Raw genomic sequence first — 22,600 nt, 5'->3', positions numbered from 1 at the left:
GGATGAATGCCGTTCTCTCGAGCCAAACGTTTCATAGATCTAGGCTACCCTATCACTTCTAACAGCCCTAGAGTTCCCCTCTAGTCTTCTGACAGCACTTACAGAATATCCGTCTTCCTTACTCTAGATAGTTGTAAATAGTTCACAGCTTGGTAAAGTACAGTGTAGACTAAGTCTGAAGTTTTGGCAGTTTTCCGGCTGTTTCATTATCGTTGTCGCACTTTGGAAGATCACCCTGGGCTTTGTCTAGGGCAGCAGATCTAGTGAGAAAAATGGGGTTAAAGGAGTGTTCCTCTTGCCCAGCTGTGTTCCACTGCTTCAAACAGACATGAAACAATGCCTTTCATAACTCTAAGAAAAGCACGCCGCCAAAGACAGCGATGTCTTCAAGGCTCCGTTCAGAGGCCACTGAAAGGGCAAAAGACACCACTCCTGAACCTGCTTCTGTGAAAGGCTTCTCAGTGCATGAATCTGGGAGTCCTGCACAGGCAAAAGCCTTTTTTCTACCTCTGTGACGATGACTGATGCTAAATCCCAGGCTGAGAGGGGTCGAATGCTTGTAAAGCTGCCCTGTACAAAACCATGGAAATATGTTCCATTGGCAAAGGATCCAATTTCTTTGGATGGAGCCAAGGAAAACACTAAGTTGGCTGTTCTCTGGAGCAACACGTTAAGAAAAGGCCTTGTGTGATCAACTTCCCTGAAATTTGGAGGTCCTGAGAGGGACAGGACCTTCTCAGACTACAGCCAGTCACTCGTGTGTGCAAAGCACTATGGGGCAACTTTGAGGGATATGGCCTCTTTTTCTAAATTCCATCTTTGGTATTGAATTGTGGACCAGTGTTTGTATTCTGGTGCAAAATGCTTTTCATTTATTCTTAATTTACTTTTTATTTTTTTTTTTTTAAAATTCATCTCACCGGAGAAGAGAGACTCCTGGTGAAGGCATTTCATACATTCATTGACAGTAATATTGGTAAAATTGATTAAAAGTACAGTATCAAAGTAACTTGCTTTTCCTTAGTCATCCTTTACTTCCCCCCTGCCCTTGTCTTTGGGTATCCCTTCAATAAATGTGTACAGCCTCCTGAATAGGGCCCCTACGAACTCAGTCATGATCGACTGGGGAAAGAGGGGAAGTTGACTCGAGTATTATCATTTGAAATGTTAAATAAAGAAATAGTCACTCCAAATATTGAGCTGTAATGAAATTTACAAGAAGCTTGGGGTTTCTTATGTCAGAATAGAAGAAAATAGCAGATGTATTATTAACTGAGAAATTAACTAATTATTATAATAAAAATAGCTCTCTTCTGTTAAACCACCAGATGCCAATTCATCAGAATCTTAAGGAGCTACTTGCCATCAGAGCTGAGCTTCAGAAGAAGGTGGAAGACTTGCAGCGTGAAGCTGCTACACGATCCATTTCTTCATCATCAGCTAGAGGGTCGTCATCTTCTCACTCAGCCTCACCAGTGCGCACTTCTGTCTGATGTGCAACAACAGCCATGTAAAACCATTCCTGTCAGGTGATCAGCGTATATATGCTTTGAGGCGGGTGGAATATTTTCCCTGTCTCCCAAGGATTGTGAGTGACTTATAATTGCTATCAATCTACATGCCTTACTCTTTGTGTCTGTTTCTGTTATGATGAGGCCAAAAAGAGCTTCAGGAGTTGTGATGGTATTTTCTAAAGCTGGCAGTTCCCGTATGTGTTTTGACATCTCTCGCTAAATCATCAATTGTAAAATTAACTTTATTTTGAGCAACCAACAATTTAACCATCTTAAAAAGGAACCCATCTGTCAGACAGATAATGTAAGAGGCTTTTTGCTGCCTTGGGTACAGAGGCTGGTTGAGAAACCCAAATGAAATGCCATGTAATGTTTGTGCTGAATCAACATGGAGAGAAATTTACTGAATGGGAGCTCTTTATTTAATGCAGTACATTATTTTTATCTAGCGCAACTGCTAATATTCTTGGGGACATATATAAGTAATGCACTTTGAAACAGATTTTAAATTAAGTATTTTTCAGTGCGGCCAATTTTACATTTTGAGTAATTATGCCATTAAGAATGGATGGTAATGAAGGTAAACAGGATTTGCCAATTAATACACACCTACTGGTACTTGTATGATGTAATATATTTGGTAAAGCATGGATTTTAATTTTTTTAATGCCTTTTTTTACAAGTTTAAATAAATCTTTTGACCATTTATTGTCCTGTTTTACCCTCATGAATAAGGGGTAAGCTTAATCAGGTCTGTCTTGTACTCAGTAACTTGTTTTCTAGCAAGTGGTTACAATTTGGATTAGAACATCGAACCGTGTAAATTGTATAGTCTGTATAGTTCCACGTATTTTAAGTGTGTCCTGTTAAACGTATACACACAAAATCCAATTTATGTACATGCATATGTGATGTTAAACATGCATACACTTGATTTGCATGTTATGGGTTCAGAAATTGATCCAGCCTCTCCAAATGTTTTGGAAGATATAAACTGTTACAACTTCGATGTTTTTAAATAATAGGATCTTAATTGGTTTCCTTGAAATAATAAAGCCTGTTGGGTTGGGTTTTTTTTTTTAAATGCTGCCAACGTTTTCTCTGTTTTCAATCATTTATCCATATTGTATATAAAATCCTTATTTCTCATTTTATTCCAATTCCCTCCCGCCCCCCAAAAAACCCCCATTGTTGTTTCAGAACCGTCTGATCAACGCCATTAGTGACATGAAGCCTTTTAAAAAACAATTCTGCAGCTGCTTTCTCAGCAGACGTGGAAGTAAAACGTGCTTGAAATTCCCCTTTATTTTTTCCTTCCTACTTGACCAACGTTTCACAAGAATCCCAAGCTCCTCCTTTGAGTAGTCAAGATATCGTGACTTCACTTGCTGGTCTTGAGCTGTATGATTCAAGTGCTGCTGGGAGGAATTAACCCTGTTTCTGAAGAATCGATTGGTTCTATGCACTAGTTGTAGTTCTTACTGTACGTGGATAGCCAGTGTCCAGCTCTGCTGGAAGGAGGACAACAGACCCTGGATGTGATTTAGGCTGCAACTTTATTCCTCACTGTCCAGGAGTACCTGGCAGATAAAATTGTACAGTGCAGGTAATTCCATACTTGTTTACACACAACCGGGAGGTGGGGGAAGGGCTGCTGGCAGCCCTCCCCCTTTATCCATCCAGGTCTCTAGCCAACCTGCTAGCCGCTCAGTTTAAGGCACCCTGCCTATACCCTGGGACATCAGCACCCCTGCCTCGAATTAGCTGGGGAGGGGGCTATAAAGGAGCAGGGGATTAACTCCCTGCTATTCTAATCATCGGAGCCCTAACCTCCCTACCCTCACAGTTTCCACTCTAAATCCTGTACCAGTCCATTTTATCTGATGATGGGATCCCTTCCCTACAGAAAGAAAAGGAGTACTTGTGGCACCTTAGAGACTAACCAATTTATTTGAGCATAAGCTTTCGTGAGCTACAGCTCACTTCATCGGATGCATTCAGTGGCTGTAGCTCACGAAAGCTTATGCTCAAATAAATGTGTTAGTCTCTAAGGTGCCACAAGTCCTCCTGTTCTTTTTGTGGATACAGACTAACACGGCTGCTACTCTGAAACCTTCCCTACAGAGTGTCTGCACTGAACATGCGCCACAAGGAGGCACCAGCAATTAGCTTGGCTGTGCAGTGAGGTCACTGTACTAAATATGCCGTTGTGCCACACTCCTTTTCTCCAGTTCTGTGCACTTCTGTACATAATGATGTCCTGTGTAACACAAACTGGTGAGTACTTCTTTTGCAAATGTGAGCTGTGTTGATAGAAGTTCTGTGTCCAGTCTTCTCAGTTCATTATACACAGTGCATGACGTTGCAATGTGTCCTGTTTATTTGTGATGGGAAAATTTTTATAATAGTTTATACACCTGAAGCAGAATAGTTCGAGAAGGACCAAGATGCCACATCTGTTAATCTAAATCGGGCCTTTTATAAGAGATCATTAAGATGGAAGATGGTTTTTATATAAAAACAACACTATAAAACAATATACCATCAGTGAATTTTATACAGTCAAAATATGTTGAGTTGTGAATTTAAACTCCTTAGTACTTCAAATTTAGCCTGGCGTTTTAACGGTCTACTGAAATAGAGCATGCTGTTTCTAAAATGAAACCTAAAGAAAGTAATTTGAAATTTTCTCTTTATTGGAGCTAGTGATCGTGAAAGATTGTGCTCCATAATAACTGTAAGAGGGATAGTTGGAATAACTGTAGCACTTTCAGATATTAAATGTTATATGCTCACAGCTACAATGTATGGATTCGTTTTTATACAGAAAAGTGTCACTCATTCTTACAAATAGTCTGTATGTGCCACAGGTTTCAACATACCCAAGTGACCCTGTCATCGCAAGGATAACATGAGGGATCCTCCTGATACAATAGGAGTAATAAGCAAAATTGACTTTATGTAGACACTTAACTCAGTAGTTTTCAAACTGAGGCTTTTTTGTATTTCTGTTGGTCAAAGTGTGGTTTTGCTCTGGAAAGTGACAAAGTAAAATGATCTCTCAGCTCTGCTCCCTTTGTGAGCATTCAGCATCTTATCCTTCTAAGTGACCAAATTAATTATTACTTTTTACTCCTGTTAACACAGTAGAGCCAACGCCACTTTGTGAGAGGGAGCAAGGTTCAGTTCTGACTGGTGCATCTTCAATGGAATTGTTAACTGTGTTCCAGTAGCTGGATCAAAATCTGTCCTCTGTTACACCAGGACAAATCTACTGAAGACAAAGGAAGTGTGTACAGGCATAGGCTGGCAGATTTGACCAGCAGAATCTTTTATTGCAAATGATGACGTACGAGTGGGGAACCACGTCTCAGGAAATTCCAGAATGGGTCTGAAGCACTGGTAGGTAGTTAAATCTAAACTCACCAAATTTTTTAAGAAAAGGAGGACTTGTGGCACCTTCGAGACTAACAAATTTGTTTGAGTATAAGCTTGCGTGAGCTACAGCTCACTTCATCGGATGCATGATGTGATGAAGTGAGCTGTAGCTCACGCAAGCTTATGCTCAAATAAATTTGTTAGTCTCGAAGGTGCCACAAGTCCTCCTTTTCTTTTCGCGAATACAGACTAACACGGCTGCTACTCTGAAACCAAATTTTTTAAGGTGTCAGGGCAATACAGAAGTCACATTTCAGAGCTGAACAACACTTTGTGAAACCTTTTTTCCCCCTCGTTGGTTAAGTTTTGTTTTTTAAACAGAATTAAACACCCTTTCATTTTTACTAAACTGATAAATACAGTCTTTTCCAACTGTTCCCACAGCCCTCCTCCCCCGCAGCTATACCCTATCTCCCAGTCAAGGAATTAAGGCTGATATGATAAATGTTTATATTTGCTTCCTTTTTATTTATTTATGTTTTATAAAAAAGCTATTCAGTCTTTCGCATGGATTTAATAAAGCCAGAATGACTGGCACTCCTAGGTGAAAATAAGGGCTAAGAGCTTTCCCAGTCCACAACTGAGCCCTATAAGGGAGACATCCAGCAGAACAGGTAAGGCAAGATGTGAAATTCATGATATTTGTACACACCAATGTTTATATACAAATTCTAAAAGGCAGAAAAGGGTGCACCCCCATTTTTGTACGTGTCACCTTTAAACCAAAGTAAGTATTATCACTGCACCAGAATTCTCCTGCCCATCTAATCACCTGCATTTGTTAGGGAGAATGGGCTTCTACTATTCTATATCAAAAATTACACAGCAGCAAGTAGTGTCAAATGTAAAAATGGTGATATGCTGAGTCACCATATCTGGGGCCAAAAAATTTAAGTTTAGAAATCGCCATTGCAGGGGAATTTCACATATGAGACACGGAGGTACAAATCCAAAGTCATGTATGCCAGAATTCTTTGTTCTACAGGAAAACTCTGGATTCCAGACTGGCTACATTGAGTTGACCAGTGGAACGAGATGGGGCAGAGTTAAGGTTGTTAGCGTGACTTTACCAGTGCTTTTCCATAGTTGTCCATTTTATCCTTAATTGCAAATTTTCAAGGTAATGTTTATTTTCTCAGACAATCAACACTGTTCTTAGTGTGAAAAAAATCTTGAACTAAAATTGAAGTAGCTTTAGTAGGGCTTTTATGCAGGAATCTGTCTGTGTGTGTATGTATAAAATAAAAAGTCTTCCACCTTTTTCCTATTTTTGTCAAACACACAAACAAAACACACAGTACTAAAATGTCACTGTATGAGTCAGTCTGTTTTATTCATAGTTTTCCAATGGTAGTTCAGCAATCAAATTCTGATTTTCCCTGTAAGCCTTATATGTACTTTAGCAAAATGAGTCTGCCTTTTCACAGCATAATACACAAATTTCATTTGGTACAGATCAATTCTGCCTTAGTAAACTGTATGCCTTGCTTTTAAATGAAGATTTCATTCAAAGAAATAATTTACTCTTTATCTAATTTCATCCATATTGTTTCTGAACATCATTTGTCACAGAAGCAATTTTTAACAGCCGAGACTGTCTTTCCACTTCAATTCTTAATGTTTTCTTAATTTTAAATGTTTTTTCTCATGGACTAATTCCACTTTTACCACAACAAAATAAGTCATTAAGAATATGTACTATTGGGTTACATGAAAATGGAAGATTTTAATAGAGTGTCCAAAGGAGTCGTAAAAAGTGTCAAGTCAAAACCGAATGTCACAATTCTCGGGTTTGAAAGGAGAATTACAACTTTACCAAAAGAAAATGCACATCACTAATACAGTAACAAACCAAAGCTTTATGTGACTAGAGAGGGCTTCTTGTCAAGGATCCGTTTCATGTATGTACAGAAAACTACTGGACTTTTCTCTAATTAGAAGTGGTCTCAGTTAACCTACAAAAGCAGGGTGGGGTGAGCTCGTGGCCACAGCACAGGCACTATGTAACCTTCTAGCAGGGCCTCAGCTATATTTTGGACTAAAAGAAAATGAAATAATTTCACTTAGCATTGAGCCATGTCACACTTCCCTTGTATCCTACCACTTTCGACTTGCAAATATTTTTCTCCAGATACTTTAAAGGGGAATGTGGCTGAGATCATGTTTGCAGCGTTTCAGCGCAGGGCTTTTTTTTAAGTTGTCACCTGTTTTTAATCATGAAGGTCTTTAGTAGGGAAGGAACAGCCCTATCAAATTCCCCTGGAGTATAAAGTAAAATATAACTTGCACCGTACTGGGAAGTGACAAAAATTATTCAAGGTGCTGTACAGATGGTGGCTGCCCCTCCAGAGATTGAACAGACGAGCCAGAGATGAAGGATGGGGGGAAAGAATGCAACAACAAATAGAGCGATTGTTCTTTACTTTGATATCTAGTACATCATAATGATCCTAGATTTGTTTGGATTTTTTGTCCAATTTGCTAACCTTTTTGAAGATAGGCCTGGGGCTAAGGCTTACTTTTTTTTAATGTAACGTCAGGCGGTAGTCTCCTCTTTAAAGCCCTCCTTCTCCTAGACCCCAAATTATGCTATTGTAAACTTGGAACAGGAGTTCGGCGGTGCATATACATACTTTTTCTGATATTGTAACTATAAATTACATTAAGGCATAACTGTTTACCAGAATCATAGAAAAGGCTGTGGGGGAAAAAGCAGCTTCTGTGCAATCTACTTCTGAGTTCTCAGATCTGGTATTCTTCTCAGAGAAACTACTTTAAAATAGAAAATTGCTATATCTGTGAATTATTAACAGGTCTCAGATGTTCTAGTTTTTAAACACTTTCCCTGCAAGGGTTAAGTGGTCTCTCCTAAAGTAAGCAATCTTGAACACGTCAGTCCACTGTACAGTAGACACAAACAGTGAATGTACAGAGCAGTAATAGAAATGCAACAAAATATGACAATCTATACTCATCAAACCACTTTCTTTCATCAGTAAAAATGAAATATGGAATTATGTTCACTTGATCTACCCAAGAAAATGGCTCCTGGTGGTGTACCAGTGCCCTATAGTAACCTTTATCTCTAATATTATCTAAAAATGCTTTTATACTACAGCTTTCAAACATGTTTGGCTAAGAAAGAAAGAAACTACACTATTTGGAAATATACAGTCATATGAATTCAGCTTTGTGGCTTCGTTAGTGTCTGGGTTTCTTTGTGTGCTCTTCAAAATTCTACAAACCACATTTCCTCCATCATAAAACTACTCTAGAGTACCTAAGCAAACTTGAATGCTGTATTCCTTGTCTATTTTTCCTGCTTCAGTTCCACAGAAGCCAATAGTTAAATGAGAACTTTGGAAACAGCTTATTACATTTTGTTTTGTAATACAAACACATTTATAAAACAATATATTTCTGCCTGTAAAGCTATTATAAGGCTTTTGAAATGCATGTGTCAAAAAAAACAGAGCATAAGGAATTGTACAGCTGCTGCAAAACATTTACAATGCTACTAGGTAATTTCCTTTAAATTAGATTGTTACACAAAAATGCCCCTAGGCTTATACAAATACCTACAGGCAAGGCCCCGTGTAAATCCCTTCATGAAAACTGAGTTTGTACATCAAACTGAAAACTAGACACTCTTACTCAGCTGCTGCTTCCCATTCACATAATGGGGGGTTTTGCAAAACATTACAAAATGTACGCATGTCCTGATTCTATAAACACTTTGTACCTTTTTCACTTGAGAAAGTAAAGAGTTTTCCTTTGTTTCAAAGCCTCCTTTTCCTAATTCAGCTAATTTTGAAAACTGTATTGGCATGTAACAGTGTCCACATGAAAGGGGCATAAAGAAAAAAAGAAGTTGTAACAAGTGATAGTCAAGATACCAGAGGCCAGAATCAATCTCAGTTACACTTCAGTTAAACAGGAACACAGATCAGAGCACTGCTTCAGCTAGAGTACAGTGTCCTGTTAGTGGCCAGCATCAAATGCTTCAGAGGAAGGTGTAAGAAACCCCATAGAGGATAATTCTACATAACTACCCCATCAGTGGCAGTTTCTTCCTAACCATTCTCAGAGGTTAGCTTATGCCCTGAAGCATGAGGCTTTATATCCCCCTTTCCCCCTGGGTAAAATAACTGTGGATGTGCTCATCAGCCATAATAAATAGTTGGGTTTTTTAATTCTGCTAAGCTCTTAATGGCTATCTTGTGGCAGAGTTTCACAGGTTAATTACCTGATCTTTTTAAAAAAACTCAATCAGTTTTAACTTCGCTCTCTCTGAATTCAAGTGACTCTGGTGTTAATGAGATCTGAACCTGTCCCTAAATCCATACAAGTGTGAACAGTTTTAAGTTAATCTCAGCGACTATGCAGAAGTTTCAGTGCTGTCATAGCCAAACCCTGGAACTCGAGGCTCAATGCCGATCTCGGACACAACCATGTATGGCAGTGTTTACCTGCCAAAATCCCATACCGCAATTATCTGTACTGTTATCTGGTATCAACATCAGGTCCTTAAAGGTGGGTACTGTGAGATGATGTACTAGTACTGTGAGATGATGTGCACTCTCAACTCCATGACTCCAATGAGCAGAGGCATTTGTTACCCCCCCTGGCAGGGCCCCTAAATGAGGATCTACCCACAGGCACTTTATTTTTAGGTGTAGCTACTCTAAGGAGCAAAATCTACCCTCAGCTGCACACACAATTTTCATTGCTGACACTGTATGTGCCTAGCTGATAGCAGAAATTGGCTGGAAGTGATTTACAAAGGTTCTTGCATGGTTTGCTTTGGATTGTTATTTTACAGGCACTTCATCGTCCTCACACCTGTACGCTCTGGCACCCTTTGAAAAAGACATTATCCCAGCTACTTGTCCCAAAAGTGAAAATCCTAACCGTCGCTTGGAAGGCTACTGAAGCACCTTTTGTTGTCTTGTACACAATGTGAAATCAATCCTACATTATTAAATTTGATGTAAACATACAACTCTTTACAAAAAAATAAAAAGACACTGACATTCTAGCCCTACAGCCTATATCAACAAGAAGCCACTTCTAGTCTAAATACACATTAAATAGCTTGGATCCAAATTAAATAAAAAGCTGAATTACAAGCGTGTGTGTCGCTGACTGATTCTCTTCCAGCCCAAGGCCATGCTTTAGACCTTCGCATTGTCTTGTGGTGGCAGCGGCTCTGCTGACTGTGTTTCTAGGGCTGAATATTTAACTGGAGGGGGAAAAAAAGAATCACCATAAATACAACAACATATTGAAGTATCAAAATACAAGGAGTCAATGGTGGGAGGTGCTCTGTGGCCTTGGGAAAATCCTTTCATTTCTGTGCCTACATTTTCCCATCTTTAAAACAGGGATGATGCCTTCCTTTTGTAAAGTACTTTAAGAGCCATAGCTGACAAGCACTGTGGCAAAGTATTAAGGCCCATTGTTTGCAGGATCAGGTTCTGAGGCCCCTGGATTTATAAATCTCTTTCGTGTGTGCAGTAAGGGAGCAAGCGCTGCTGTGGATGTTTTATGGAAAGTGGCAGTGTCATCTGTTATATTAAATGCTATGACTTGCTTAATAGAGAAAGGAAGGCCTGGCTGACATGTGAGACACTTACAATGGGAAGCATGTACTGATGTTTAGCAAGAGTTGTGAAAGCCAGCGTTCAGAAAGATTAAGAGCAATGCCAAAAAAAGCTCTCACCTTGAGGTTCTTCAGTTACAACAGCTTCTGTGTTTTCTCCTTTCACGTACTCTGCGTTAAGACCCTCTGTGAAGTGATGATAAAGAGAGTCAGATGGGGAAGGAGACAGTATGGTATATTTCTCACCAAATGCTAAATTATGCAGAGGAGTGTTACCAACACGTGGGTAAAAGAAGTGGTTTAGAGCAAGCCTGTGTTATGTTTATAAAGCAAAATCGCACTGAAGTTCCCAAACTTGTGGGAGTTGAGGCTTTAAATGCAAAAAAGTATTCAAAGTTTGCAGCAATTAGTAAGGCTCTTCGTTTCAGTAGCACATCATGCCAGGCTGGGAGCTGAGGTAGGGTGGGCAAGCCAAGCACTGTTGTGAATAAACTGAGGGAGCCAAACTCACCATTGGCAATAAGCCATTTAAATGGCCTTGACTTCAGTGGAGCTGGGCTCACTTCCACCAGTCTGGCCCAGGCTCTCCTAATTTTCAACAGGCTAGAGATACAGTATAGGGCAGAGGGGAACCAGCCACCCCAACCTGGCACTTCACAACACTTGCCTTTCTGCCCTTTTATTCACAGTGCTTGCGTGAGTAGGTCGGAGGCATGACAGTACTGCAGCACCTACTTACAATATTAAAGGGCTCCGTTGATTTCAATGGAGCATCCCCTTCAACTACCAGCAAAGAAATACCCCAGGAAGTCTAGCAGTGAAGGGGTTACTTACCGGCATGTTTTCTTTAGGCCTAGTCATTCAGCTCTATAGCTATGTGTGTGTGTGTATATACACACATTGTACACGCACCTTACAGGCTTTTGCTGTGATGTGAGACCTGCTGAGATCTTAGCTACCCGCCTAGTTCTGCTCATCTTTGGTCTAAGGAAGGCACTCCTACTATTTCATCCTCCCTAACCCCCGTACTTCACGTTCAGACAGCTGATTTGCTTTTCTACTATACACAAGCTCAGTTAAGGCGCAGTCCATAAGAGCGCTGCAACAATCCCCCTACAGCTGAATGGTGACGGTCGAACTGAGCGGCTTGCACTGGGAACAGAGTTGCAAGGGAGGAAACTGTGCCAAACATGCTCAGTGGGCGGGGGAACAGGGTAAAATGAGGATTTCAAGGCTTAAGCAGGAGAGCAAACTGGGCGGAGATGCAAGGCCAGCTTTACCTTGCCCCTCTGCAGCTTTGAATGACAACAAAGAAGTCTTACCACGGGACACAGCCTCTGGAACAGAACTCACACAACAAGCAAAGCTACGCCCTACGGCCCTGGCTGCATTATAAACTTTCACCCAGTTTGTAACCGGGCACTGCTGTCATTTGTGTTCATGCACAACATGGTCATTACATGATGTAGGCTGGGATCAGGCTGTAATGCTGGTTTTAACCATAACTTATGTTACCAGTTTGGCCAGCCTTCCTTCCTCCCAGTGCTTGTGGCAGGACATCCCAGAGCACTGCTTCTTCTGCACGTCCGCTGGGCAACACGGACCAACTCGCCATCTGGTCCCGCAATGCAGTGGTGGGGTGGATGTACAGTCATGGCTGGATATATGGTTGTGTTACTCCACCCTGTTCATTGGAACTGGATCTATGCCTGTCACACTGTGTACTTAGTATAGACGGGGTGTCACATACAGCAACTAACAGCTTGACTCACTCACCTGGGATTCAGAGTAGGAAAATAATTCAGCGGGGCCTGCTAGGAGTGGCCGAGTCATTGCAAAGCAACAGTGAGGTCGCCCTGGTGAATGTGAAAGGCATGCCTGGGGCTGCTGTTTAAATCCACATCAGGGTTAGCCACCCTGACAACAAGGGACAGCAGACCCCGGAGGCGTGGAGTTTTAGGAAAAGTAGATTCTGGGGGCCTGTCGGACACTGTGTGGGGAACTAGCTTCTTTATCGGCCTAGTTCTATTCCCCTTGTGTCACAACGAAGTTGACGTGACTACTTGTGGGGGTCAGGAAAATGGGATTTAGCCTATTACTACAACTGGCAGAAAGCGATGGCTGCAGGGAACAGGACACACAAAAACATTTCAGTGTCTGCTGCTGGTGAGCAAGAGTACATGCTCATGGCAGTAAGAGCAGAGCAGGGCTAACATTTAAAGACCCCCCCATAGCTCTGTTCTTCCCCAGTGCCAGACCAGACATGCAGCAGCTGCCTGGCCAATGCCTCTGAGATAAAGTCTTGTCACAGCTGAATGGTTTTATGGTTAAGGCACAGGCCTGCAACCATGTAGATGTGGGTTTAAGGCTGAGCTTTTCCACAGACTCCCTATGTGCGGTGGGGAGGGCAAGACACTTAGGCCCAGCATCTCTAAGGCATTTAGGCACCTAACGCTCATTGAACTCTTGTGCCTAAATCATGCTCTGCCTCAATTCTCCGTCTATAAAATGGGGATATATTACTTCTTTAGCTCACCAAATAGGTTGCAAGGACAAATGCACCATTAGGCGTAATAGTATACCCAGCACTAAAGAAACTATACCATATTAAATGGATGTGAAAGGAAATATGGCTAAAAAGGTGAAGGCATGTACACTGCAGGCGTGGGGAAGCCAAAATGCACTAACTTGGCAGATAGGATGGGACCCTTACACCTGGGTTGGTACTAAGGAAGATAGAAGTAGTTGCCAAACCAAATGGCTGGTCAGGTATGTGAGTTCCCTAGCACTCGATGGAAAACAACTAAGGCACTCTTACCACTATGTGTGGATGTTTGTTTCTAGATTCTGTGGGAACAGTTAATTCATCGGAGGGGGCGGAGGGGGTGTTCTTTTAATGCTGTTTGGGGAAAAGCAGGTCACAAACTGTAGGAAAGGGGAACAAGAGCTACCAGCAAAGTAAACATTTTCTTCTCTGCTGCTGTAGGAGGGCTACAGAATAACACAGCACAGTGTGTAATGGGAGGTGAGTCGCAGCTAAAGTCAGTACGAGCCCAAGCAGCTACATAAAAGCTCCCACAGGTGAGCAGTGGGCATTCGCTCATGGATCAGCACAGAGGCCTGGGAAACAAGACTCTTAGGTCCTTCTGTTCCTTGAGCTACCCCAGCCTTGCAGTGTGCTCTTAAGCCAATCAATTAATCTTCCTATGCCATGGCGTACATTGCAGGTAACAGTCACTGGCTGACAGGGTGGCTCAAAGCATGTGACACGTTTTGAGCCCCTCCCACGGAAGGTGTAATGTTATTCCTGCTATTGGTGCGAATCACTAGAAAACCAATGACCAAGGGGGCTGGGGACAGGGGGCAGGGGGCAGGGAAACAGAGTCTGAATCTGTCACTGCAGAGCAACCTCCTTTCCTCCTATTTGCTTCAATGGGAATTGCGGGCTCTCTCTGCCTCAGGCCCAGTGTGGAGAGGGAGCTGTACAAGTGCAGTGTGCTGGCGAAAGAAAGGCCTTGCTCCAAATGGTGAAAGAGAGGGGTGCTAATAAAGCAGGTGGTGCTTTTTAATGGAGCCAGGTGCCCAGCTCCCATTGGCTGTATGGCACCTAATTCCCTTAGGCTTCTTTGAAATTCCCAGCCTTACTCTAAGTCGCCTCTCGATAAGTGTGACCAGTAGGTGTGGAGTTTTCCCATGTAACTGCTCAGTAGCACAGGAATACCAACATTGCTCTGCTTGACTATGTCCTGTCAGAACTCCCCTAAGACATCTTGATGCGCCTAAATACCAAGGTGATGGATGTTAAAGGACAGAGAGGGGTAAAGGATATGGGGAAAACTTTGCAAGAGTCATTGGTAAAAACATGAGTGTATGAATGTTCCAGTCCAAATGAGATCAAAAATGCAAACTGAGCCCACCCCCCTCACCGCTGGACGGGCAGAGAGACACACACAGACAAACAGCCTAGTGTTCCTTTGTGCTACCAGCGCATGGTCATTCCGCAGCACAGCAGCTTCCCCCAAGACATGTGTTTTGCTGGGATAACACCAAACACAATTTATGTTTTTCAATAAAAAGCCAGTTCTGCCGCAGCTGACTGCTCTCAGATTTCCGTCATTCATTGCAATGCATCTAAGGCCTGACATTATCCCAGCATGCCATGTCTGATGGCTTAAATTAATCCTCCTTTATAATTATCTTTAATTTCCTGCTGCCTTTCTGGGCTTTGCTTCTTTCGGCTTCCCTTTTATCAAAGCTCCTTTTTTTATTATTTATTCTTTCCAAAATATCATTTAAATGGGGGGGGGAGACGACAAACAAGGGCATTTTATTCTATCACATTCATTCGACTTTTCCTGCTGATCTAATTTTCCAAAACTCTCACCTGTTTGTCGCAGCCCCAGCCAGGAAAATAGCACTGTTTCAGTATACGTTTCTGCCCCAATAAGTGAAGGAGACACTCAAGGGATTTTTGCTGATGAATTTTAAATGAGCTTTTCTGGCTATTTATAACAACTCCTTGGAAGCCCCGGGGCAGCGAGTCCCACCCTGTGGGCTCCAGACTACCGGTGTTCAAAAGTCAGCCCAGAGGTGGCTAGGCTCAGTCCAGTTGCTACATCACATTAAAGACAGCTCTAAAACTACACCAAGCACTTTCCCCAGTGCTCTTCTCTACGTACACAACTGCTGTGGGGATGTTACATGACGGAGTGGGAGAGGGAGGCGGGTCAGGGGCCGGACAGGTGCATACAAACACCCACTCCTGTGACTCACACTATGGAAGGGTTTGAGGACTGTTGCCTAGGCCAGGCTCTTGCCACCTCTTGCCTTGGATTCTGCATCTCTGTCCTTTACCATCTCCCATTCCTAGGTCTCCAGCAGCTGCAGAATGCTGCAGCTCACCCTTTTTCTCACAAAGAAAGGAACTCGCCTGCCCAGCCTCAGAGACAGCCGCATCCCTTTCAGAATCCCCCACGTGTTTCAATGTCCTCCATGGACCTCCCCATTCTCTCAGTGGCCTTGTCTCCTCTCCTTCCTCCACCTGTGCAGTGCGAGCCCCTTCCCGACAACCTAGCTGTGCTTGGTGCAACTGCCTTCTGGACAGCAATAGCTTCTTTCCAAACCTCACTGCAGAGTTAACCTATATTTCCCTGCCCCCCATCCCAGTAGCTACATCTCGGTATGTCCCTCGCTGCTGTTATTACTTAACTCTGCAACTGTGTTAGCTAAGGAGCAGATCCTGAAAAGTCTGTCTAGATGAAGGAACTTACAGGATCAGGCCCTAATACTGTGGAGTGTTCACAATCAAAGATGCTTTACAGAAACAGAAGGTGTTGAAGTGTAATCCATTTCCCCCCTAAAATCGTCTCCTTCCGCTTTGCTTTTTTTGTAGGGTTGCTTGCGACTGCTGGCTTGCTGCATTCGTTATTTTCCCATGGGAAAAGAATGGAAATGTTTATTTTGAAAGGCAATCTTTACAACTGGACTATACGAACAGATGCCTGGAAGGAGGAAGAACCTGAGGCTATTAAATACAATTATGTGGCAAGCAATACTGCTATAGCTACTTCCTTTATGACTCCCACGGCAGGCTTTTTTCTTTTATAGGAACTTCTTTTTCCCAGCATGCCTTTCTGGAGCTAGTCCTTTAAATATGACAGACACTAGCGAGGCCATTTTGGAATCAGCTGCTGCTTGCTGTATCTCCCCTCTCTGCCTACTGGTAAGTTTTCAGTTCCGGTTATATTTACTCTTTCTTATTCCTCAGTCCATGGTATGTTCCTACGTCATTCATTGGGCACTACTGTCTGGACAGATTCTACCCCAGGACAGTCTTAGACTGTAATGAAATGCTGTAGAGCCATCATTTTAAGCTGGAAGAAACTTCTGGCTGTTTCGCTTATGCTGGTATCCTGCAATTGAGTCAGGACTAACGTGTGTGCGTGTTCAGTCAACAATTCCATGTGCAGAGGCAAGGGAGCAGCTGAGTCCCCTCATTTACACTGGCGAGGGGTGTAGCTGCTGGAGGAGCTGCTACCCTTATCAAATGGTGGGTTTGAATAGTTTGGTCAATTAAATGGTTAATGTTATAAGAAAAAAACCCTTCAGATCCAGAGTTCCTGCATGGGGTGGAACAAAGCCGCCCCTTGCAAGAGCTGGAGCTGATACATGCTGTTTCAATTTAAAATGAATGCTTTATCCTTACAAAATTCCTCTGCCTGCTAGTGAGCCAGGTTTGTGGGGTGGGGAGGTGTCTTCTCCTCCCCCTCCACAGGGATAATTTCAGACAATAATAATATTTCAGACAATAATAATATCCAGTCTACCCCACCACTCTTCTTGTTCCTGAACTTCCCAAGGTACAGCTCGGCTCCTGATGCCATGCCACAGAGAGACTGTGGAGGAGGCCTTGGGTGTATCTCACCAATTATACACACAGGCTTGCTTCCCGCATAGACCCTCTCGTGTTGCCTCTGCTCCCCACTCCTGCCTTTCCCCGCCCCCATCTCCAGTGTAATGAGGGAAGCCCCTTCCCACAAACCCTGGGTTTTTTAGCTACCTAGCATGGAGAGCCACAGCAGGGGCTGACAAACAATTTGGGCCTCCTGGCTAGGTACACAGCCAAGCAGCACCATCGCTCCCATGAGCTGATGCTGGTGGAGCTCCCGTGCAAGGTGGGTACCACAGCCCTGAGATGACTGCAGCCTCAGCGTGCGTTAACGTCTCAGAGGATTCCCAGTGGGGCTCTCCCACGGCAAATCCCTGGAGGGTTCTCCCCGGGGGCCGCAGCCCCCTTCTCTTGCACAGAAAGAGGGAAGGTCTCTGCACCCTATGTGGACCCTCAGGCAAGGTGCTCAGGACTGTGCTGACCATCCCCCCCCCCCCCCCCCCAAGGGGCTTTCCTCCTCTTTCCCCAGCAGGCTCTGCGCTCTGCTCAGAGCGTTTGAACCACTTACGTTGTATGCTGAAGCAAAACTTCTTTTGCTGATAGGAAATGTAACTAGAGACGGCACCGATCAATGCCATGGCAAGAGCACTGGCTATTCCTGCTATTGTCCCAGTCTCGGCGGTGGTGCCTACAAAGCAGAAGAGCAGATGTGCTTAAATATGTATCGGTGTCCAAAATGATTATCTCATGGGTCTAGCTGTTCTCTCCCTTCCCCCAGGTCACCTGGGCTATTCTGCAGACTCTAAGACTGGCCAGGATTTATCATCCGTAGCCTCTCAAGCAAACTAGTCTGGGAAATGTGGTGGGCAGGGGGTGGGTGTTCATGCGTGTCCATCGCTCAGAGATGCTGTGGTAGCAGGGTCGGTCTGGGGCTGAATGGAGCTGGGCTTCTGTGCGTCACTACCTACCTGCATCGTAGTCGCTGCCACCTGGAAGAAAGACAAGGGGCGTTAGGGCTGATGCTGCCAGGATGGGATCCACATTAATTGGTGCCTGTTGAGGATCAAAGCCAACAGCAGTGCTTTTCCTCATGTGAGGGCCTCAGGTCTGCCCCCCATCACCTGACTGAATCCACTGCTGTAACCCACAGCTGCGCCCTGCAGCCTGCCCCACCCAGGGTGGGAGAAAGGTGGACTCGCTCCACACACCCCCCACTGCAAATGCATCCTAGAGCTGCATGTAAAATAGTGGCCGGGCTCTCTGAAAGCTCCCCTGTTCCGGAAGCGGCCAGCCAGCCAACGCGACTCTTGAGTACAGACTATGCCCTGGTCTACACTACAGAGTTAGAAACTGCTTACATCAACCTAACTCTGTAAACGTCTACACTAGAATTTCGCTCCCGTGGACATAACTCGCCCGCTACACCGACTTGACTCCGCCCACGAGCGGCGTAGAGTCAGTGTCTATGTAGTTAGGTCAACGACACTGCCTTGGTTACATCGACTGTTGCTGGCTTTTAGAAGCCATCCCACAACGCCCCACACTGAGTGCCGTCAGTGCAAGCACTCCTGGTGAGGACCCACACCGCCGACACACAGCGAAGTGTAGACACGCACAAGCGATGTAATTACTGTGGTGGCTGCATGCCGACATAAGTTAAAGCGACAGTTTTGTAGCTTAGACGTGCCCTTAGAGACCCAGGACCAGACCAGTTTGCTCTTTTGTGTCCCTGTCCCCGCGGAGCCAACCCCCACCCAGAGACGTGGACAATAGAACCTGGGACAGAAAGACACAATGGGACAGGCAGGCGGAGTTGGGGGGAGGAGGAGAGGAGACCAAGAATGAGAGAGGAATTGAAACCAGGCTGAGAAGAATAGCTGGCAGCAGCTGTGCAGCCACAAGGCCAGGCCCAGTTGCCAGCCTGTCACATACTTAGTCCTCGCCCTGCAGCACCAAGCCCTTTCGTGCCAGGGCAATGGGTGCAGAGCGGGCAGCAGGGTGCTCTGCTGTCACCGCAGCCCTGCTGCACTGGCTCTGGTGGACAGGCAGGTATCAGGCACTGCGGCGATGCCAGCAGCTGCTCTGGGGGGCAGAATGCCTGGTGCTTGCTCCCCAGCACAAACCGCTCCCCTCCCCACCAACTGCTTGCGCTGGCTCCTCTGCTGAACCTGTGTAGCATGCATGGAGGAGACACCCCCCCACACACCCGCTCCGCTTTCTCTCAACAAACCAGCCGCTAGTGAAAGCACAGCCCACACACAGACACAGCTACCTTGCTGTGCTACGGCTGGCAGAGCCAATGTAGGCTGTCTTCACTCTGACAAACTGTGGGAAAAGTAGCACACAGTAGTGACTCTGCTGTAAAATCCTAGTGGAGACATGGTCCTGTAGTGTTTACTGAGCGGCAGCTAGGGGAGGCTGACCTCATGGTAAAGCCACAGGTACCATGTCTCCACTAAGGTTTTATGTGCATGAGTTGCCCTGGTTGAAAACACACCTGTCTTGGCAGTGAAGACAGTCACAGAGAGGAGACGAGCGGGGTAGTAGTTTCTTACTACCATCTCCTAGCACAGCTGGGTAAAGGGCTGCCAGCCTGGCCCAGGATCCTCGAGCTGACAGCCACCTTCATGATCCTACTGTGACTTTAATGATTTTCTCAGTGTCGGTGGTGGGTGGGAGTAGGGCGTAACATTTGCAGGAAAGCTGCAGTACAGAACATGCTGTTGTATGACTGTAGACCTGCACACTAAGGTAACCCTCGTATTTAATTAAACAGCTGCTGGCTCAGTAACACTGTGTTAGGCTGTAAGTGGAATTGATTATAAATTTAGAGCTGTGCCCTCAAAGGCAGGCTTTACAGTTGCTTGTGGCTTCATTTATGTGTATCTGCACTTGAGTCTAGAAATCCCGGCTTCCTTTGAGACAACGCCAGGGTCACTCCAATAAAGGCTTTTTGGTGCCAGGCTGTGGGCGGGCGATGAAAGAGGAACCTGCATAATGAGAGATGCCTGCAACACACGCAGCTTGAAAATGTATACACAGGGGAAGGGGCATGTAGGAACTGATCACCCTCTAGTCTACTCCATCCCTCTGGTGACAGGCTGACTTAAAACAGTTCAGCCCATTAATCAGCCTCACACTTCTCTTTCATGGTACCTCCATTTTCTTATGTTCTGAGAACTAAGGCACTATGAAGTTATGCACGTGTGCAATGCGGGTGGGGAGAGGGCAGTGTGTGTGTGATGCACATGAGTGTAATAATTACTGGCTCAGTGGGGCCAAAGCCTGACACTACACTGGGGCTGTAGAAGATCTGGCTGGAGGTATGAAGAGCTAAGTGACTTCCCCCTTTTTCCAAGGATTAATTAGGTCCCCACACTGACATAGGTACATGCAGCAGAATCTAGTCCTACCAAGGTCTGAGTACCCTAAAGCCTCATTGCCTCCAATGGGAGCTCAGAGTGTTCAGCACCTTGCAGAATTGGGCCCACAGCAGCTGCTCAGAGATTTGACAAGCTGTATTTAGCAGGCATTTATACCAAAATGAGTCGACTCTCACATTGGTTTATTCCAATCGGAGCCAAACCAGTGACATGATTCAGTACCCAGGCAGGAATCCCGGTGAGAATTCTCACATTCCAGCAGAGAATCCCAGCTGTGATGATCCTTGTTGTTTTATTGCATCTTCTACAAACTGTGAAGCAGTGACCTTTATTCAGGATGCACTTCGGTACAATGGGACCTGTGCCACAGACCGTACCTCAGAACCAGAACCTGGCTTGCCAGGCCTATTCATTCTTTCGCCAGAAGGTGGGATCAGTTCCAGGGATTTGATGACTCTTCCTCTCCTTTCTCTTTGCTTTTGTTGTGAAGACTTAAGACATCATACATATTATCAGAGGAGCCGCCTTAAGTGGGTAGTCCTTTCTGTAGGGCAGATGAGCTCTCTATACCCTATTCCTGTGCTAAGCAATGGTTTGTGCAGTGACGACAAAGGGATGATAACTGACATGCTGTATGGAATCACACAGCACACTTGCACTGTCAATAGAAAAATGTGCAACTAAGCTCCATAATGCCAAGGAATCTCTACTTCGCCTGACACCTATTTAAACCCCCTGCTTTTCCTGGAGAAACAGGGTTAGGAGGAAAAGTTCCCTCCAAAATCTAAAGTTAAATCACTCTAAATAAATCTTGAATTTATGGAAGCGGGTCAGCATTATATTAATTACTCCAATGCAGTTTGTCTTTAGCGCAGTTTGTTGACTGGGCTGGAGGTATTCATCTTTTGAATTTCCCTATTTTAATATTTAATATTGTGGATCTTCACAAACATGCAGCCTGATGTCTTCATCTTAACTCTCAATAACCAGTAGTGAGTGGTAGAAAGTTGAGGGAAACTTTTATCTTTTCTACCATGAGAGGCAAAATGTCTGTATTTTCATGTATTTTCATAAATACTAGTCATGAAAGCCAATTCCCCAAACCAGTTCCCAATGCTGTGGGACTCTTGTCCTTGACTACACTAGAAGTTGGATCATTCCTCAGAGGACTTTCCAACCCATAGGTGAAACCAGTACTTCCTAACTGATGAAGAAGGCCTCACCCGACACCTGCTGACATTAAGGAACACAGACTTCAACAGGAGCAAGAGCACATTCTGACAGTAGATCATTGCTTAGCATCTTCCTTCTAGGATGAACCCCATCTGGTAAAATGCAACTTTTGGAAGTTTAGTTGATATCCATTAAAAATAAAATAATCAATCCTCAAATAACTTAAAGCTAATTAAGGAAACTAATTAGTTGGGGGCAATGGGGGGGAGGGGGGCTAAGTCATAAATTGTAACTGTTTTTGGAGTTAAAGAAACTAATGGTACAAAGGTTTTCTCCTTCCTGCCAGTGGGCTACAAGTTTGTTCCTTGCCATTTTCCTCCTCCAATGTCTCGGTGGGTAATCCAGATTCACGTTAAAAAGGCTACTCTGGAATCATGCCACAAAGGAGAGGTGGCTGAAGTGACCTGTGGACAAACTTAGGGTGGCATCCTTTATCAGCAGAGCTGCTCTTCCCTCCTGTACTGCAATCGATGGTATCCATACAGGACACAGTGCTAATAAGGGAACAAATTCATCTGCAGAGGTTTCTCTTCCTTGCATTCCTAAAACTTCCCCTGGTCTTGGAGGCCATGAAGGCTGCAGACACCCTGCGTTCCTCTCTCCTTTGCTTTGCTGGGATGAAGCTAATGTGCCTCTTTGCCAGAGCTAGCCATGGTCTTTCCCTGTGGCCATAATACACTTCTCCTTTGGCAAATTTCCTAGCTTCAAGCTAGTTCTATTGGGAGCAGAAGATTCAAAAAGGAGTCACATGCCTTTCTGGAAAGTCTCACTGCAGAAGTTTTCAGCTTCTGAAACTACCTCCCCATCAACTTTCTATAAGCCTTGCTGGCAGTAATGCTTTTCCATCTCCGTTCCATGAAAGGCCTTAGCATGGTGCTTGATCCTAGTCTCTGTTTCCACCAACATCTCTTAGCTCAAGGACCAGGACTCGCTTGTGTTGTCTGTTAGTGATGCAAGGCTCTACTGCAGTGATTTAAGTACAAGAATTTACGCATGTGACTCCTTATCAGTCTCATTTTCCACTCCAATTTCTCCACTGCCT

At 44.3% G+C, this 22,600-nt stretch overlaps 2 protein-coding genes across 8 annotated transcripts in view; one reads left to right on the top strand and one right to left on the bottom strand.

The window, feature by feature from the left end:
* The window catches only part of MTMR1 (myotubularin related protein 1), a 51,718-nt gene extending 48,266 nt beyond the window's left edge, over positions 1 to 3,452 (top strand). For all 6 annotated transcript variants that reach the window (XM_074962611.1, XM_074962609.1, XM_074962608.1 and 3 more), the window contains one exon: positions 1,329 to 3,452. In XM_074962611.1, coding sequence (XP_074818712.1) covers positions 1,329 to 1,493 — 165 coding nt within the window. In that variant the 3' untranslated portion in view covers positions 1,494 to 3,452. The remainder of the gene's footprint in view (positions 1 to 1,328) is intronic.
* A 4,509-nt stretch (positions 3,453 to 7,961) lies between these two features.
* CD99L2 (CD99 molecule like 2) overlaps positions 7,962 to 22,600 on the bottom strand; it is an 88,277-nt gene continuing 73,638 nt past the window's right edge. For both annotated transcript variants that reach the window (XM_074962604.1, XM_074962605.1), the window contains 4 exons: positions 17,911 to 17,931; positions 17,511 to 17,630; positions 10,675 to 10,740; positions 7,962 to 10,194 (listed from right to left, as the gene is read on the bottom strand). In XM_074962604.1, the coding sequence (XP_074818705.1) occupies positions 10,127 to 10,194; positions 10,675 to 10,740; positions 17,511 to 17,630; positions 17,911 to 17,931 (275 nt within the window). In that variant the 3' untranslated portion in view covers positions 7,962 to 10,126. The remainder of the gene's footprint in view (positions 10,195 to 10,674; positions 10,741 to 17,510; positions 17,631 to 17,910; positions 17,932 to 22,600) is intronic.

The sequence above is a fragment of the Natator depressus genome, chromosome 9 (genome assembly GCF_965152275.1).
Source record: "Natator depressus isolate rNatDep1 chromosome 9, rNatDep2.hap1, whole genome shotgun sequence".
In the NCBI taxonomy this organism is placed as follows: Eukaryota; Metazoa; Chordata; order Testudines; family Cheloniidae; genus Natator; species Natator depressus.
This window is presented reverse-complemented; position numbering and strand designations above follow the sequence as displayed.